The 19,754-nt window shown below is 34.0% G+C and overlaps 1 protein-coding gene across 5 annotated transcripts in view; it reads right to left on the reverse strand.

Annotated features, from left to right (window-relative positions):
• Positions 1-1,385: 1,385 nt before the first annotated feature.
• MON2 (MON2 homolog, regulator of endosome-to-Golgi trafficking) overlaps positions 1,386-19,754 on the reverse strand; it is a 113,304-nt gene continuing 94,935 nt past the window's right edge. For all 5 annotated transcript variants that reach the window (XM_045829176.1, XM_045829174.1, XM_045829175.1 and 2 more), the window contains 5 exons: positions 17,281-17,341; positions 15,613-15,736; positions 12,285-12,492; positions 10,165-10,247; positions 1,386-2,150 (listed from right to left, as the gene is read on the reverse strand). In XM_045829176.1, the coding sequence (XP_045685132.1) occupies positions 1,987-2,150; positions 10,165-10,247; positions 12,285-12,492; positions 15,613-15,736; positions 17,281-17,341 (640 nt within the window). In that variant the 3' untranslated portion in view covers positions 1,386-1,986. The remainder of the gene's footprint in view (positions 2,151-10,164; positions 10,248-12,284; positions 12,493-15,612; positions 15,737-17,280; positions 17,342-19,754) is intronic.

Genomic DNA, 19,754 nt, shown 5'->3' on the forward strand with positions numbered 1-19,754 from the left:
AGCTAATACAATATTAGTAAACCACTCCGTTTATATAAATATATGTACACACCTTTGACTCACACTCAACTTCCACTAGAGTATAATACTAATTGCAATTGATCTGTTATTTCTCAAGAATGGACATATTTTTACTTCATCTAAATTCTTGGCAGTATTTTTAACATGTTACTGAACTGGTATACTGCCCTTGTTATTCTAGTTCAATGCTTTATCAGTGATATGCATATTATTCTAATTTCTAATTTAACATAACCAAATATAGAATATAAACTAAATACACAGTTTGAGCAACTATTCTTTACAACTTTAAGGAAAATGCTGAAGACAGAATCTAGGAAATCACATATTTTACATGAAATTATAAAATAGAAATTCATTAATTCATGTAAAAAAATACTATCCCCTCAAAAAAAAGATCCAACCATGTGTTTACAGATAATAGAGAAAATTATTACACAACTATGATAGCCTCAAAGTTTTACCTCATTCATTATTTAATTCTAATATCTTCTCATAGTTTTATAAATATGCTGGAGAGGACTTATTATTAAAATCAAAGCCCTCCCAGCACACTAAAATGATGAGACCATTATGATTTTTATGAAAAATAATTTAAATGTCCTTGAGTCTTACATAAATGGTTATGAAAATTTAACTCAGAAAAAAATATAATAGCATAATCCATAAAACAGAAAACACAGTAAGCTAGGTCAGTTTTTTATAAGGACCAGTTAAGTCAATGTACTCAGGAGCACTTTTCTTCTCCACTAGGGTAGGAAAGTGAAACGAAATTATCATTTTCTTCCATAACAGAAAGTTTACTGTACTTCTAAATGCTTCTCTATCTCCAAAAATACAGTTCTCGTTATTTTAGAATACATACACATTTTATATTTGTGGGTTAGCATAGTTATTTTTCTTCTTGAGAAAACACTACAAAATGAAGCACTGAAATGAACAAAACCTTACAAGTAAAATTTTAGGAAATCTGAAATCATTTTGCTTGATTCATAATTCAAAGGCAGTGATAAATGTTATTAGTCAGTGGGGAAAATCAGTAGAAATATAAAATATGAAAGTCTTAAAATCCAGACAGTAAATATAAAAACAGACAGACTTATGTAAAAGCTGGGGAAGATATTTAAAGAAATGAGGTATGATGGAATCATAGTGCTACAATATATCTCAGTGTATTAAGTTAACCACCTGTACTTCAAAGTTGCAAAATCAGCAAATCATAAATTATTTGCTGCTATATTCACATGGCCTTTCTGGTCAGATGTAGTCACTAGCAACTACGTTTGAAATACTCATTAAGCTAACTGCATGATCATATGGTGAGCATATGTGCCGCTGAAGAAGGCAAATTATAAGTAAAAATGTAAGCAAACAATTTTATATTAATAATAAATACAGCATTAAGCATTTAACATTATCAGTGTTTTAAAATTTTAAATAATAAATGCAACTATGTTATACAGAACTGTACCATTTATTATACACACATCAGTTCCTCTTGTTTACAAAGGCTGGTTATAGATAATATGGAATGTTACAGTACCATCTTGCATAAAATTTTATTACACTTTTGTATTTGAAAAAGGGCACAAAAACACCAGCCTAATAAATCTGACTGAATGAAATATCTTTTCTTTCTTTTTAAAAAGTACATCATTAACACATACACCACAAACTGTACATAAGCTCACTTTTAAATCACCAGTTGAAGATACAGTAGCAGGTATGTTGTAGTAGTAACTATCCCTCTCATCAGTTCAATTTATTAAAGGCTTACAATGATACTCATTCAGAAACCTTTGTTGATAAGCTTGCAATATGAATTACTGAACTCAGGTAAGTACAGTTTAAAGGAGGCCAACAACAGCTGCCATGAATTATTTGTAGTAAGAAATGTCTTCTCACAGAAGACTCACTGAGGAGCAAACATTCGTTAGGTATCTTCTTTAAATTTATTGTAGCTGGTCAAGATTCTCCATTTTGAACTTTGGATGCTGGTGGCTGCATGAAATCCTTAAAAGGAACTAATGCCTCTTTAAGTGCAGAGCAGACTTCTGAAGATGAGCAGGTGATGCATTCTACTAGAGTTGGGTATAAGGCAATTACTTGTGCCCAAGTATTTCCATCAACTGTAATGCAAAAAGTATAAAAACCTTAAAAAGGTGGATTAAATATCAAAGGTAATCCAATTAACATAAACACAACCCTTTAAATTCAATGTAAAGAAAAAGATTCTAAATTATATGGAGATTCCACAATCTCTTTTAATCTCTGGAAGATTTACTGCAATGTTTGATAAAATATGGTCAGTGGGCAGATACATCAATACCAACAAATTTGTTACATTTTAAATGACACGGCAATTTTTAAAAAAGATTTTATTTATTTATTTTTAGAGAGGGAAGGGAGAGAGAGAGAGAGAGAGAGAGAGAGAGAGAGAGAGAGAGAGAGAGAGAGAAAAACATCAATGTGTGGTTGCTGGGGGTTGTGGCCTGCAACCCAAGCATGTACCCTGACTGGGAATCGAACCTGTGACACTTTGGTTCGAAGCCCATGCTCAATCCACTGAGCTATGCCAGCCAGGGCTGACACTGCAATTTTTGAAGACCTTGGAAGCTAACTCAGGTAACTTAGATAATTCAAACCTTAGTCATTTTCAATATAACTGCCAGAGAATATAGTGTACATTTCAAGAACAATTAGAAAACTGTTAATTTTTATGTAGTTATGTGATAAATATAAGCATATTAAATGATTTTCCCTGTAATGTCCTTGATATTGATTTTAATTTAAATGACCACACAAAGATTCATTCTTGTGCTGTTTGATAATCTTTGATGTATATCATTAGACTTAAACTGTAGTGGGGAGGGACTATCATGAACAACTAGTACAGCTGAATGATATTTAGAGAATGGACAAAATTGTTATATCCCAATTAGTTTGTAATTTCCTAATATTCTGAGATCACATATTACACTTCTATTTTCTTATAAGTATGTGCATACTATTGAGAGTGTAATAATAAAACATGATAATACATTTTTCTTACTTATGTATATGACACTGTGGAACAACTCTAAGTTTGGGACACAATATAGTATGAAAGCAAGAACACTATACTGTGCTTAAGGAGCTTTGATTTTATTTTTCACTCCAGCTTACTGAGTGCCTAAAAACCTTTCTGAAATAAGGCAGTGCTGGATATCCCTAATCAAGCCATATAGTTTCTCTTTATCTCAACTTCTGCTGTAGAATAAAGGAATGTAAACCAAGTGTTCTTAAAGTGACTTCTTAAAAAACTTATGGTCAAGTAAGTTTGGCAAATATCTATATTGGGGATTCATAATTCACATGAATTTATTAAAGGCTTATAGTAAAAGAATAGCTTTAATTTTATCTAATCCAGGATTTCCAAAGTTAATTTGATTATGAAATTTTTTTCATTCAGTACCTACTGACATAATTCATCACCATTAATATTCATTCCTTGGTACATATCCTGGGAAATGCTAACCTGTTAATTTCATCCCTTCTCCACCCAAACAGGAGCTCCCTTGGAGTAGGGGTGGGAAGAAGAAAAGGGGAGTGGGACTGATGGGTATTAATGAGGGAGGGGATATCAGGCAAAAGCTGTTCTGATTTTACCTGTTTTATATGTTGGGAATCCATATCAGATTTCACTTATAAAAACAATTTTGCTGCTTAATAGAAAACAAACAAAACATTTAATAACTACTGGTCAAAAAAATTTTAAACAGTCTGCTCTAGCTGCCTTCTGTGAAACTTTCCATTACTAATATAACAAAAGATTGCATAAAGAGAGATTCTGGGGAAGTAACAGAAATCTGTCACTGGCAGGATCTGTTTGATGCCACTATTATGAATGGAACTCTGAAGTCTACTGAGGGCTTGCAAGTTCCAGAGAAAAGACTTGACCAGTTTACTGCAGTTAATTTTGGTCAGTGTCAGTTCTTAGCTCAGTAGCCGCTACCCAGCCCTCACCCCAGCCATGTGGTAGGCAGCTGTGCACATGTGCCCGAAGCACCTTGCCCACAGTAGCAGAAGCAGGAGGCCAATGTAGATGAAAAGGAATGTCCCTGTACCATCCTCCAAACACCATGATTTCTGTGCTCTGACTGCTGCTTCTGATCACAGAGATACAGACACAGAAACTTCAACAACAAAAAAACAAGTAACTCAATTAAAAAATGGACTTGAACTGACATCTCTCCAAAGGAGATACATAAATGGTCAATAAAGCACAGAAACAGATGCTCAACATTACTAACCATCAAGGAAATCAAAACTACAATGATACACCACCTCATACTCATTAGAATTGCTATAAAAAACAGAAAAGAACAAGTGTTGGTAAGAATATGAAGAATCTGGACCCTTGTTCATTGTTGGTGGAAATATCAAATGGCATAGCCACTGTGGAAAATGGTATCGTGGTTCCTCAAAAAATAAAAAAATAGAATATCATATAATCTAGCAATTCCACTTCTGGATATATATATATATACCCAAAAGCATCAAAAGCAGGGTCTTGAAGAGATATCTGTGCACACATGTTCATAGCAACATTATTCACAATAGCTAAAGCATGGAAGCAACCCAAGTGTCCACCAATGGATGAATGGATAAGGAAAATGCAGGGGGGTGGGTGTGTACATGCACACAATGTAATATTATTTAGCCTTAAAAGGAAGGAAATTCTGCAATATGCTACAATATAGATGAACCTTCATGACATTATACTAAGTGAAGTCAGTCAGTCACAAAAAAAACTAATAATGTATGACTCAACTTATATGAGATACTCAAGAGTAGTTAAAATCTTTGAGACAGAAAGTAAACTGGTCACTGCCAGATGGGAAGAATAGGGAATGGAGAGTTACTGTTTAATAAGTATAGAGTTTCAGTTACAAGATAAAAAGAGTTACAGAGATGGATAGTGCTGATGGTTGCACAACATTATAAATGTATTTAATACCACTAAACACTACACTTAATAATGGTTAAGATGATAAACTTTATGTTTATCTTACACAATAGAAAATTGAAAAGAAAAAAGATTGCACAGATTGAAACCTATCTAGATTGCCCCGACCGTTCATTACAGGAAAATACAGATATACATCATTTAAGATAACATCTTAAACTCTGGAGAAGCTACTCAAAATTTTTAAATTAAAATATTTTTTAAAAACTCACCCTAGATATTGGCGGGCACTTTGGACTTAACTGAAAAATGAAAAAGCGATATGCATTGATATGAAAGCTTCTTTGTGATATTTTATGAAGTGAGAAAAAAGTTCTGAACAGTAGGTATAATATGGGGCACATTCATATGTGTTAAAAACTAGGGGCATATTGAAGTATGTATTTTGTATTTATATAATAAATTTATGGAAAGATCCCAAAACTAATAAAAATGGTTGCCTACAGTGACGTAAGAACTGAACAGGTATAGAACGGAGAAAAGATCTTAAGACTTTAAAAAATTTTTCCTTCTATATCTTTTCATATTTTTGAACCATGTGTATGTTTACTCCCTATATTCAAATTTTTAAATAAAGATCAACTAAAAATAAGTCCAACAAGTGCCTCCTCTTCCAGTAGAAAACCCTAAAATAAATAACCAAAGTGCTAAACAGATGTTGGTTATACACTGGTTCCAAATCTGTAGCCATCCTCCTGAATTCATTTTGAGCTGGTTATGAGCAGTCCAACATATTTTTGCTGAGAAGGCCTGGCTTTGCCTAAGTTATCTTCTTTTTATTCTGTTTCTTAATGAAGCTTATCATACCTTTTTATATGTTATTATATCATCTTCATCATTTATGGTTACATTTAAATTAAAGTTTCACTTCATATGCCTAGAGGCATAATTCAAACTATTTTTTTATATTTTAAGATTTTTAAAAAGATTTTATTTATTTATTTTTAGAGAGGGAAGGGAGGGAGAAAGAGAGAGAGAAAAACATCAATGTGCGGTTGCTGGAAACCGTGGCCTGCAACCCAGGCATGTGCCTTGACTGGGAATCAAACCTGTGATGCTTTGGTTCGCAGCCCGCGCTCAATCCACTGAGCTATGCCAGCCAGGGCTTCAAACTCTCTTAAACAATTTTTAGCATTAATAATTACAGCGCCATATCCATGGCCATTGAATTTGTTAAAAAAAAAATAAAATGGTTGCTGAGTCTTCTTTCCTTCCCTTTTCTTTCTTCTTCTTTTTTACGGTTTTATTTATTTATTTTTAGAGAGGGAAGTGAGGGGGAGAGAGAGAGAGAGAGAAACATCAATGTGCAGTTGTTGGGGGCCATGGCCTGCAACCCAGGCATGTGCCCTGACTGGGAATGGAACCTGCGACACTTTGGTTCGCAGGCTGCGCTCAATCCACTGAGCTACGCCAGCTAGGGCTCCTTTTCTTCCTTTATACAAATTCTCGTTAAATTCTTGACAGCTGTCTAAAGAGCATACAAAACAGTGAAAGTACTATTTACTGAAATATACTGGTTATATTTAATATATATATAGCAATAACATGGGAAATAAAGAATTTCCTGTTTATGGAAATTAAGTATAATATATTTTAAATAATCAAACTGTATCTTATAATCTAATAAAGATTTTACTGACTGATCTCTAGAAAGTCAATGCGACTTCCGGCAAGATGGAGGCATAGGTGGACGCACCGTACCTCCACGCACAACCAAGATTAGATCAACAACAATTTAGAGCTAGAATAACACCCAGAACTGACAGAGAATTTATCTGAATGGAAGTTGGACAGCCAAGAAGTTGAAGTAGACCCGTTCATCCAGACCTGTAGGAGGGGCTGAGAGAAGGAGCGGGTGCAGGTCGTGGCACAAGGAGATCGGGGAGAACTGGGCGCATAAGGCAACCCGGAGTGTGTTAGCCTTCCGGGACGCAGCGGTGGACCCTGAGTACGCAATTGGCGGCTGGCGGACCCAGTGAGGCGGCATTGTGGACCAGGGCAGAGCGCGCAGACCAGGGCAGAGCTCGCAGCCCAGGATCCCAAAGAAAGGAACTGAGATCCCAGGAGAATGGAGCTACCGCCATTGTTCCCTCCCGCCCCCGCACCCGCCCGGCACATACAACGTCACAATCTAGCAACTGGGGTGCCCAGCCCAGGTGAACACCTAAGGCTCCGCCCCTCACCGTAACAAGAGCGACCAGACCCCAAGAAAAAAAAAAAGGGAGAGAGAGAGAGAGACATGTCTCCAACAGAAGAACAGATCAGTCCCCCAGGACTCATACCTTTTGAGTGACCAAGAAATAGCCGATCTATCAGATGCACAGTTCAAAACACTGGTGATCAGGAAGCTCACGGAATTGGTTGATTTTGGGCGCAAATTAGATGAAAAAATGCAGGTTACCATAAAAGAGATGAAGGAAGATGCACAGAGAACCAATAGTGAAGGGGAGGAAACTGGGACTCAAAACAATAGATGGACCAGAAGGAAGAAAAAAACAACCAAGCAGGAAAGAATGAAGAAATAAGAATTAAAAAAAACGAGGAGAAGCTTAGGAACCTCCAGGACATCTTTAAACGTTCCAACATCTGAATTAAAGGGGTACCAGAAGGGGAAGAGGAAAAGCAACAGATTGAGCACATATTTGAACAAATAATAAAGGAGAATTTCCTCACTCTGGCAAAGGAAATAGACTTCCAAGAAATCCAGGAAGCTCAGAGAGCCCCAAAGAAGTTGGACCCAAGAAGAAACACACCGAAGCACATCATAATTACATTAGCCAAGGTAAAAATGAAGGAGAGAATCTTAGAAGCAGCAAGAGATAAGGGGACAGTAACCTACAAAGGAGTTCCCATCAGACTGTCAGCTGATTTCTCAAAAGAGACCTTACAGGCAAGAAGGGGCTGGAAAGAAATATTCCAAGTCATGAAAGACAAGGACCTACATCCCAGATTGCTCTATCCAGCAAAGCTCTCATTTAGAATGGAAGGGCAGATCAAGTGCTTCTCAGATAAGGTCAAGTTAAAGAAGTTTATCATCACCAAGCCCTTATTTTATGAAATGTTAAAGGGACTTATCTAAGAAAAGAAGATAAAGAAAAACCATGTATAGTAAAAGGACAGCAAACTCACAATTATTAACAACCACACCTAAAGCAAAACCAAAAGAAGCTAAGCAAACAGCTAGAACAGGAACAGAACCACAGAAATGGAGATCACATGGAGAGTTAGCAACAGGGGAATGGGAAGAGGAGAGAGGGGGAAAAGGTACAGAGAATAAGTAGCATAGAATGTAGGTTGAAAATAGACAGGGGGAGGGTAAGAATAGTATGGGAAATGTAGAAGCTAAAGAAATTATAAGTATGACACATGGACATGACTAAAGGGGGGGATATGGGTGGGAGAGGGTGTACAGGGTGCAGGGGAGTGAAGGGGGGAAAATGGGACAACTGTAATAGCATAATCAATAAAATATATTAAAAAAAAAAGAAAGTCAATGCATGGTTGGTCTCCTTCTCTGAAAAATCAGCCAGAATATTTTTTTATAAGAATTCAAATTTGAAATTGATGTGATGAATTCAGGACATTGCTCCAGGATTTTTCTTAGAAATTCCACCCTTCCCTTTGTATTGAATAAATATAAGTCTATTGCCTCTTAAGATTTCATATCACACTCACCATTTCTAGGCCAAAGCTACAAATGAGTAGATTTTGAAAATAGAAGTATATTTATTTTAATTATATAAAAACTGACAGAAACAAATATCTTGTGACTCACTTAGTAGGAACTTCCTTTTTTCTTGGGTATTAAAAGTAATGCTGCTTAAAGTACCATTGAACTAAGGTGTCAAAATGTATATCAATACACTTCCTTCTTTAACAAAGTCTGGTCGTATTAAAAAGTCAGCTGAACCAGTGTGTTTAACGACACAACTGGCTTATATTTTGGTGCTAGCTCTTTACCTTGTCCTGGATCAGTACCAAACTCTTAGAATCAGTGGCTGGTCCAACAAACCAGTTGTAGAGGATTTAAAATACTAGAACAATACATGGTCCAAAAAGCCTCTTAAAAACTTTTCAATTTAAGTGTAGTGAATCATGTACAACTATACTACAAATAGGATGCTTTAAGACAAAGGTACATATAAAAGAGCTAGGAATTCAACAAAAAGAGAACTCATTTACCTTTAAGGATTAAAAATAGGCTCAAAAGTGGAGTAATATTTGAATTGGGTGGATGGAGGCAGAAGAATGAAATAAGCAAAGGGTTGGGAATACCTGGGCATTCAGAATTTCCCACTAGTCCTTATGTACCCTATTGGGAGAGTAGGGCACATGAGGTCTGGTGGGAAATCAAGTATTAATTAAGAATGGACTCAGACAGTACTCTTCACACATTTGGTAGGTAATGGTAAGTAAAAACATATATTTTTGTTTTGTTTTACAAGAATGAGAAAATGAATGGTCAGATATACCTTTGGAAAAATCATTTCTGGCAATAATGTAAAGAATAGATTGGATAGGAATGAGTAACAAAAAGGAAAAATAAATGAGAAAGGGCTGTAAAAATGATTCATAGTTAGTTATACAGTTTATCACTATACAGTAAATCAGTACAAATATGAAACCTCCCCCTACCTTAAAAAATAAATTGTCCATGCAACACCCTGAATTCAGACCAATTTATTAAAAAAAAAGAAAAAACATTACAAGTTAATTTTACTTAATTTACTTTTTTTTTTTAGATTTTATTTACTTTTAGAGAAGGGGGAAAGGAGGAAGAAATAGAGGGAGAGAACAGCAATGTGTGAGAGATACATTGATAGGTTGCCTCTCGCAGGCCCCCAGCTGAGGACCTGGCTGGCAACCCAGGCATGTGCCCTGAATAGAAACCGAACCAGCATCTTTTTGGTTTGCAGGCCTGCACTCAATTCACTGAGCCACACCGGCCAGGGCACTTAATTGACATCTTAATGGACTTGATTCTTAGCTGTCATAAAGACTAGAAAAAAAAGAAGCCTAAAAGCTGAGGAGAATTTTATTCTCCTAAGATTCAGTTAACTTAATAATACAAAAGTACCTCACAAATTGAACGTAAATGTTATAAGTTCAGAATAACGGAGTTTCTAAACACTTACCATTCTCAGGCTGAGTTTTCTTAAGCGAGTCAATGAGAGTACTGACTGCTTTTAAAACAAATATGATTTCAGTTACTTGTTGCCTAAAAAAGAAATAGAAAATTATTCCCATTAAGATATTAAGGTATGCCATGTGTGTTCTTTACTGTGTTTGTACAAATAGGAATATACTTTGGGAAAAACAGAGTGTAATGCAAACTTAATGTTAGTTTTAAATTCTTACAAAAGAAAAATAATTTAATATATACTTTAATATACTGTATAAGATATACAGTTATTCTAACCATTAATTATCAATTTTAAAAAGGGGAGAGGCATTCCACCCATGTAAATCTAAATTTATTTGTAAGACATTTCATGTAACTACTTAAAATTAAAGCATTTTTATAGTATATGCTTTTAAAATTTTACCGCAAAAGGTTTTTTTTAATATTTTTAGCTAATTAGTACTAGAAAGGATTTCCCAAAGAGTAAATGGAAATAAAGGCTACTATTACTTCCTAGCACATATTTTCATCTCCCTGTTTAAAAGTATGTTTAAAGTTACAATAGTGTTTTTATTTCACATTCTAATACAAGTAACATACTCAAAATCAGTTCTAAGGTGGCACTATTGGGAGACATTAGCAATAAAGAATGAACTTACACTAAAGTATGAATGAGAGTAGTTTGAGTCCCTTGTTTCTTCCTATAGAAATAAAGTTCTTCTGCTATAGTATAAAGAGAGCCCCAACCCTATTCCTGGTATACATCAGTGTTTTAATTCTACAAATAAGATTTTCCTAATGCTATAAAAGGGTACAATTTCAAGCCACTCTTTGTAAGCACTGAAGTATTTTATCCTGTTGCAATGTAGCTTTTTAGAAAATAATGTAATGGTAACTGCATCATAGTATGATACAATATAACACTTCATAGCACAACTATAAATAAGAGTCAATTAAAAAATGATGGAATACAAAACATTTAAAAATGAAGAAAAAAGTTATTTTTGAAATATAAGCTAATAAATATAAATATTCCAGGCAAAGCAACTTTATTACTGTTTATGCAAGTATACTTCAGATCAATTTTGATAAATCAATTTTCAATCACAACTATAACCAAGTTACTAATCTTCGGAATGCTTTTGTATATAAATCTGAATATGAGGTATAATTTTTATGCCCTAGAAATTCAAAATACAATGAATCCTAAAAAATACAATGACTAATAAACACTGATAATTAAAGAACAAAGTACAGCATGTTACTATTTTTTCATTCGTCAAATTTGAAAATGTAAATAAATGATAAACTGGCAAATAATTTTAAAATGCTAAAAACTGAAGAAAGGGACATTCATACACTCCTTGGAGAATTTAAATTGGTAGAAATCTCTGGCAGCCAATTTGTAATACACATCAAAAGCTTCTATAATATTTATATCTTTTGATAAGTTGATTCCAACCCCAGAAATTTATTGTAAGTAAATAAGAATGTATACCAAAGATTTAGGGATAGTGATTTACCTCTCTAGTACTACTTTAGGAAATCAGACCCACAGTGATTTTCCTCCTTCCTGATTTTAATAACTTTGTCTTCCAATATTATTTTGGTTGTTTCATTTGTTTTCCCTTAAAGTCTAGCTTACAAATTAAAAAGTAGATTAGCAATATAACCCTAATTTATGAATGCATTTTTTTGATGACTCTTATTTTATATCCCAACTTTGATTAGCTTTGGTTTAGAAGAAAGGCCTAAAGCCTCTTCCACCATTATAGTTCAGCTAAATGAGAAGCAGATCAGTTTAGGTGCAAGGACATAGGCAAATTAGATAAAAGACGATCTATGATATGACTAGCTAACTTACAAAGAAACCTCGAAATGAGTGTTAAACAAACTAGGAAGTTCCTAAAGTATAATTTATTAGTTTCTGTCCAGAGATATATACAATCGTGCACTCACACAAATCCATAAGCCCTTATCCAGAAATCCTTGTGAAAATAGTATATTTTAGAATTATAAATAGCCTCAGGTAAAGTTCAGTTCACTTATGAAAACACTTGGTTTTCACAGCGTTTTTTTATTATTAATAACTGTAGTAGTATATTTTATTCTTTACTAAAATAAAATATATACCTTGGAAGGGGGCATTTACCACTTAATCTTTCGTCCTCTATATAGCGATGTAGTACATCTTGTGACCTCTTTAAAAGCACTGAGAGTGCCATTCGTGAAATGTAGCCTTCTTGAGGTGTTGTGACTTTATTACTGAAGGAAAACTGGAGCAATGTTTCAAAACACATTTTAGAAAATTCTTCTCTTAAACGGATATCAATCTCAGCTTCTGTAAAATAATTTTTGACGGTTAATAACAGTTAAATTAATATACCTTAATGATAACTCTTAGAATATGTGTATGTGCATATGTATATGTACACACATACACACTTCCCCCTAGGCAGGATAAAAAACAAGGCAAGACCATCCACTCTCATCTCTTCTACTCAACATTTTTCTTGTCATGGCCTTTTTATACCCTTCTACAGCACAGTAGAATACCTATCAGTAATATTCTACATGGTAAAACTTGCAATGACCTGTTTCTTTCTATCTTATTTTTTCTTCAGCAGCATCATTCCTGGAGCCTGAATTCTGCTCCAGTCTGAACTAGTTGCTCTGGAGACATGCTGCACACCAGCTATATCCTGGAGCTAGTCTTTGCCCTCACCCTGTGAGTTGTTTTTATTCTCTCTTGTGCTATATCCTACTTCCTAGCTCTCATGCCTTCCCATTTCTTGGTTTACCCTTTTGTTTTCATGGAGCATATTCTGTAGTAGTTAAGAAAGAGTAAATGGGAAGTAAAATTTTTGAGACCTTGCATTTCTGAAAATATTATTTTACTGTGATACTCAAAGTGTGGTTTCTAGCAGCATCCACATCACGAGAGAACTTGTTAGAAATGTAGGTTCTTGTGTTCCATACCAGACCTACTGAATCAGAAACTCCAGAGGTATAACCCAGCAACTACTCACCCTCCACTTGATTATAAAGCATTTTGACATTTGAGAATTACTGTTCTACACTCATACTTGGCCAACAGTAGGCCAAAGAATAAAATTCTATATTAAAAATCCTTTCTATTTATAATGGAAACCACTGCCTCAATGTCTTTTAGCATCCAATGTGGCTACTGAGAATTCCAATATTATTTTGATACAACTCGTCTGTGTGGAACTTTTTTCTTTTCTTTCTGAAATCTTTTAGGATCTTTTATTCCTGATGTTTTGATATTTCACGATGACATGCTTTATTCTGGGTCCTTTTTCTTTTCCTGTTCAGGGTCCTGACTGACCATTTTTAATCTGAAGATTTATTTTTTCACCTTGTTTCTTTGAGAATTTCCTCTCTTAGCTTTTTTCTGTTCTCTTTATGGAAGACCTAGTGTCCGATGTTATACCCCCTTTTTCATTTTATTTGTTTCTTCCCCTATTGTCCACATTTTTGTCTTTGCTGTACTTTCTGGGTTATTTCATTAATGTTTTCTTACAACCCTTCATTGAACTTGTTATTTCATCTATTATATTTTTAGTTTCTATGACCTATTTTAATGTTCTAATTATTCCCTTTTAATAACATTTTTCTTGTTTCATGGATGTAAAGTTTTCTTTTTTTCTCTTTGAGCATCCTAATTATACCAATTGTGCTTTTCTTTTTAAAAATGTTTTCTATGACTGCATTATCTCTTCCCTCCCAGCTTCTTTCACCCCGCTTCATTTGTTTTGGTCTTTGGCTTTCATGTTGGAGGAATTCCTCAAATGTCTGTAAGTTTTGGCTGTCAGATCATACTCAAGAGCATGATTCATAAGAAAACAAAACGATCACTGGAACCTCTGTGTTTATAGATTGATCTTATTGGCTCTCTACATATATGTTTAAAGAACACTTAAAGTCAAAGTCACTGGAAGAATGTCCATGTACCTTCCTCATCAGGGTACATTTAATAGTATAAATGGCAAGAGACATCATCAGCATACTACTGAAGAAGTATGCATGGTAACTCAGTAGTCCATATTTAGCCTATAATATTTTTACATGTAGTAATGATAAATATTGTTCTTAATGTGTATTTTATAAAAATGATATCTAAAATTTATCATATACTCAATAATAAAAAGTTGACTATGTTAAGATAAATGGACTTTAAGATCTTTTTCTCTGAGGTTCTCATGTGTGTTAAATCCACAGTTTTAAAAACTGTCTGGGCTAGGAAAAAAAAACTAGTTTGTGAAGTAAGCAATAGGAGAGACATCTAGTGGTCAAGCTGTGCATGTATATGCTCTTTAAAGGGTTGAGCACAGACCTGAGTGGTGTGGCTCAGTGGACTGAGTGTCAAACTGTGAACTGAAAGGCCACCAGTTCAATTCCTAGTCAGGGCACTTGCCTGGGTTGCAGGCCGCTCCCCAGCTGGGGGCGTGCAAAAAGCAACCAATCAATGTATCTCACACATGGATGTTTCTCTCCTTCTTTCTCCCTTGCTTCCTCCTACTAAAAGTAAATAAATATTTTTTTAAAAGGAAAAGTGTTCAGCACAGCTTAGTAGAAGTCAGTCATGGCTCTGATAAATTCTGGAGATTCAAGATAGGTACTGATGGCACATATTAATAATTTTTAATCATCTAACAGAAAAATTGTGTTATGATGTCACAGTTACATTAAACACTTAGGAACGGGTTTAGACAAAGAAATAACAGCAAAAAGTAATTTATATATTATTTCTCAATAAAGCAGCATGATATAATTAGAAGAAGTATGTAGTTCTTTTTAAGGATGAACTTCGGTTTCCAGCCTTAAGATTGTGGGCAGTTTTCTCAAGCTTTTTAAACCCATTTCCCCTTTTGTAATATGGTGAAACCTATCTTCACAGAAGGATTGCAAGCAATGAGATTAATATTCTGGCACAAAACCCTACACATAGTAAGTATTCACTAAGTGTTAAGTTTCTCTAACTAATGTCAAGGTATCTTTTTTGTTTAAAGGAACTAACTCTGTATTTATAGTCCAGAAAGGTTGGTATTAATATCTTCATCTTACAGATGACAAAACTCAGCAAAGTTAAACCAACTACTAAGTGGTAGAATACACACGTATTACCTCCCAATAATCCATGACTTCACAAAACTGGTAACTTGTGTCACCCTGCAAGACTTAACTTGTGTCACCCTGCAAGACTTAAGTGGATTCCTTAAGTGTTTTGCAATTTAATTCACTGCATATAATTCACAGAATATTTACCACATTCTCCTCTTGTAAAGCTTAGTGTTCTAAATCACATTCTTAAACATTACCTCACTGTTCTCCCACATACATTTACCACAATCATAGGAGTAAACATTTTTACATTTAGTGTCTTCAAAAGTATTTCAATACTTAGTAACATCTTAAAAAAGTCATTGAAATAACATACCTGTAAATGAAGACGACTGAGAGTGTATGGAGCCCTTATTAAGCATGGTCATTATCTGACCGACAAATTCCTTAGGAATAAAATTGGCATAAGGTAGTATCTCAGTGCTGATAAGCTGAACTACCTAAAAACAAAAGAGGCAAATTCAAATGCATTTTTTTCTTGAAAAAGACTTACTCAAATGATCATTTCTAAAAATCAGTTAAAGAATCTTCCTTAATAGAACTACACCAACATTTTAATGTTAATATAGAGGATGACTAGTCTGCTTCCCCCACCAGTCTTAGTAAATAACTATCACAAAGTAGTCAATACTATAAACTGTTTACTATGCAAGAATTTTAGTAAATGTTGATCTTCAACATGGTATATGCAAATAGTGTTCTAGAGAAAGAATCAGCATATGGAATTTATCCATGCTAGAATAAAATATCCAAAACAGGATTAAAAATAAGATTTGTATCACCTTTTAAAACCATAAAAATGAGCTTTAAGAAAATGTAGAAGTTATATTCACTTTTGTTCAATAGCTTATTTCTAATATATAATGTACTATTTTTTCCTTTTAAAGAAAAACAAGGAAATTTTGAAAAGTTTACAAGCGTTTTAATATAGTAACTGGATAAAAGGCAGTATTTTGTATTTATAGGAACATGCTTATGCTTCTTATGTACACTTTAAAGTATTTGATTTGATTTACTTAAAAGTTCCCCTATCCCCACTTAAAGGAAAAACAAAACAAAACAATGATTTCCTCAAAAAAAAAAATCCACAATCAAAAACTAACTCTTTAAACTCCATTTATATTCAACAAAATGTATTCTTTAAAACTCATTTGCTTCAAGAATTCTAGCGGTGCTCTGGCTGGTGTGGCTCAGTGGTTGAGTGCCAGCCTATGAACCAAAGGTTGCCAGTTCAATTCCCAGTCAGGGCACATGCCTGGGTTGTCGGCCAGGTCCCCAGTGGAGGGGCATGAGAGGCAACCACACATTGATAAAAATAAATAAATAAAATCTTCTAAAAAAAAAAAAAGAAGAATTCCAGAGGTCATGTTTATGGCTGGTTAAAAACAAGAACAAAAAAAAATCTGCCCTGGCTGGCGTAGCTCAGTGGATTGAGCGTGGGCTGGGAAACAAAGTGTCCCAGATTCGATTCCCAGCCAGGGTACATGCCTGGGTTGCAGGCCATAACCCCCAGCAACCGCACAATGAAGTTTCTCTGTCTCTCTCTATCTCCCTCCCTTCCCTCTCTAAAAATAAATAAATAAAATCTTAAAAAAAAATTAAAAAAAAATCTAAGCAATTCATGGATTAATTTGAACTACAGACATCTGATTTATTAAACTGTAGAGTAAGCTCTTAAATATAGTACATGCTTGCTGACTAATGGATTTATTTTACTGAATCAACTGCTATTTAAAATTATTAAATGGACACAACTAAGTACCTAGAAAACATACACACAGCATAAGCTAACAAATATAAGGAAGTATTTAAAATTTTTCAGTGCTTTACAATTAACCATTAACTTTTATGAGAGTTTTAATACTTTTGGTTCAAGCTTAACCTATTACTTCATTTTATTCTTTTAGCAATTTTATAGTTTCAACATTCCACTATGTGGTTTTCACAAATGGTCAAAGGAAAATGTTTTAAATAGCTTCCTCACCTCAACATCAATACTTTCATTTCTCTGAAATTCTTGAATAGAGAGGTTATCTGGAGGTATGCTAAAAAAAATAATAAAACACTTATTTTTAAAGGTAAAATATTCCCTGGAAATACAAATAGAAAATAAATAAACAGTATTCAAGTGACAAAAAAAAATTGTATTTTCACCAGATTGGAAAATTACCATTTATTTAAAAGAACAGTATTTTTAAAAATTTGTATTGTATTTTTTCCATTACCATTTTAAAAGAACAGTATTTTTAATTAAAGTCATTAGTATAAATTAATTATGGACATGAAATTCCAGCTACAAAAATACTTGATCCAGTCCTGAACTGAATAGAATCTGCAGTACTAAACTTCTTTCAGTACTACAAATGCAAAAACAAGGAAAAATAAAGATATCATCATCTGCAGGTATAGCAAAAAGTACCACTGTGACAATATCTCAATATCTCGATTCCTTCATATTTCCAGTGATTTAAGAGAGTCTTGGTCAGGTTGCTGAATTACTCACGCAGAGACTATCCATAAGTCATTAATTTTAACAGACCCAATATAGTAAAAATCTTTACAATAAAAGACAGAGACATCTTAAAAGAAGAGGACTGATTTGGCTTTCTAAAGCAGAGAATTGTTCCAGCAAGATCAGAAGAAATTGATAGTTCTGAGAGAACCAAGGCGAATTCTAGACCTTGTTGTTCATATTAAGAATGAGCACTTTTACAATCACCGTGATCAGGAAGCAGCCCAAGTATCCATCAGTAGATGAGTGAATAAAACAATTGAGACATTTACACAATGGAATACAACTGGTCCATAAAAAAGAAAATTTTACCCTTCGTGACAGCATAATGGATATGGAGAACATTATGCTAAATGAAATAAGCCAGTCAGAGAAAAGATAAATGCCATATGATTTCACTCATGTGGAATCTAACGAAGAAACTGAACTAACAAGCAAAATAATGACAAACTCATAGTTAGAAAGTAGGATGACAGCTAAGGGATTTGGGGAGATGGTAGAGGAGGGACTGAGCAAAAAGGAAAAAGGACTCACAGACATGGACAACAGTGCTGGGGGGAGGCAGGTATAAGAGGACTAAATGGTAATGGAAAAAATACAATAAAGATTAAATTTAAAAAGCACTGTTCACAACTCACAACTATCAACAACCAAACCTAAAAAAACAAAGATAGAAACAAACCAGGCAAATTCTAGAACAGGGACAGAATCACAGAAATGGAGATCACATGGAGGGGTTATCAGAGGGTAAGGAGGGGAATGGGGGAAAAGGTACAGAGAATAAGAAGCATAAATGGTAGGTACAAAATAGACAGGAGGAGGTTAAGAATAGTATAGGAAATGTAGAAGCCAAAGAACTTATACGTATGACCCATGGACAGGAACTAAGGGGGAGGAATGCAGGTGGGAGGGTGGGTGCAGAGCAGAGAGGAATCAAAGAAAAGAAGAAAATAAAATAAAATATACACACACAAATACCAATTGGCTGACTACCAATTTTTAATAAAAGCTTATTAGGATCATACACTAAAATATTAATATAATTGGGATCATATATCAGAAACACTTCATTGTATTTTTAAAATATCTTGTAATGGGCAAGAGTAGTATACAAAGCTAAAAACTGAACCATCCTCTTCTAATCTTAATGATCAATAAAATCAGGAAATTATTCAATTGTGCATAGGCTGGATTATCTAATATCAGAACCCAAACTAATGGCAATTTATTTTAACTGATAGTTAGTACCCTTACTAGATACTCTGAACATTATCAAAAACATTGGTTAAGCTTTGAAACACACTGATGATTAACAGAATTTACCTAAAAATTATAAAGGGAGGTGGTCAATATTGCAGATGCAAATGAGCCATATAAGATTTTTTATATTCTCTAAGTTTGAAGTGTACAGGAGTGATTTTTTAAAAATTCTTTTAATTAGTCTTTATCTGAAATTTTTAAAAAACCTTGAAATTGATGAAGCATTATTTATATTTTTTGTTAGTTCTTTCTGTATGGTACATTAAATTTTTTTTATTGATATATAATTCCAGCACCATAAATTCACCCCTTTAAAGTGTATAATTCAGTGCTGTTCAGTATATTCATAAAATTGTGCAATGATCATCTCTAATTCTAGTGACTTCTCATAGTAGTCCCTCCTCATTCTTCCCTCCTCCCATTTTTGGCAACCATTAATCTATTTTCTAACTCTATGGATTTGCCTATTTTGGGCATATTATATGAATGAGATTATATAATATATAGCCTTTTGTGTCTGGTTTGCTTCACTTAATGTTTTCAATATTCATCTATGTTGTAGCATGTATTAACATTCCATTGCTTTTTATGGCAGAATAGTCCTTTCACCAGGCAATGACCTTGGGGACTGTTTTCATTTTTTGGCTATCATGATAATGCTGCTCTAGACATTAGTGTACAAGTTT

The sequence above is a fragment of the Phyllostomus hastatus genome, unplaced genomic scaffold, assembly GCF_019186645.2.
Source record: "Phyllostomus hastatus isolate PE091 unplaced genomic scaffold, TTU_PhHast_1.1 phas_scaffold_93, whole genome shotgun sequence".
Classification (NCBI taxonomy): Eukaryota; Metazoa; Chordata; class Mammalia; order Chiroptera; family Phyllostomidae; genus Phyllostomus; species Phyllostomus hastatus.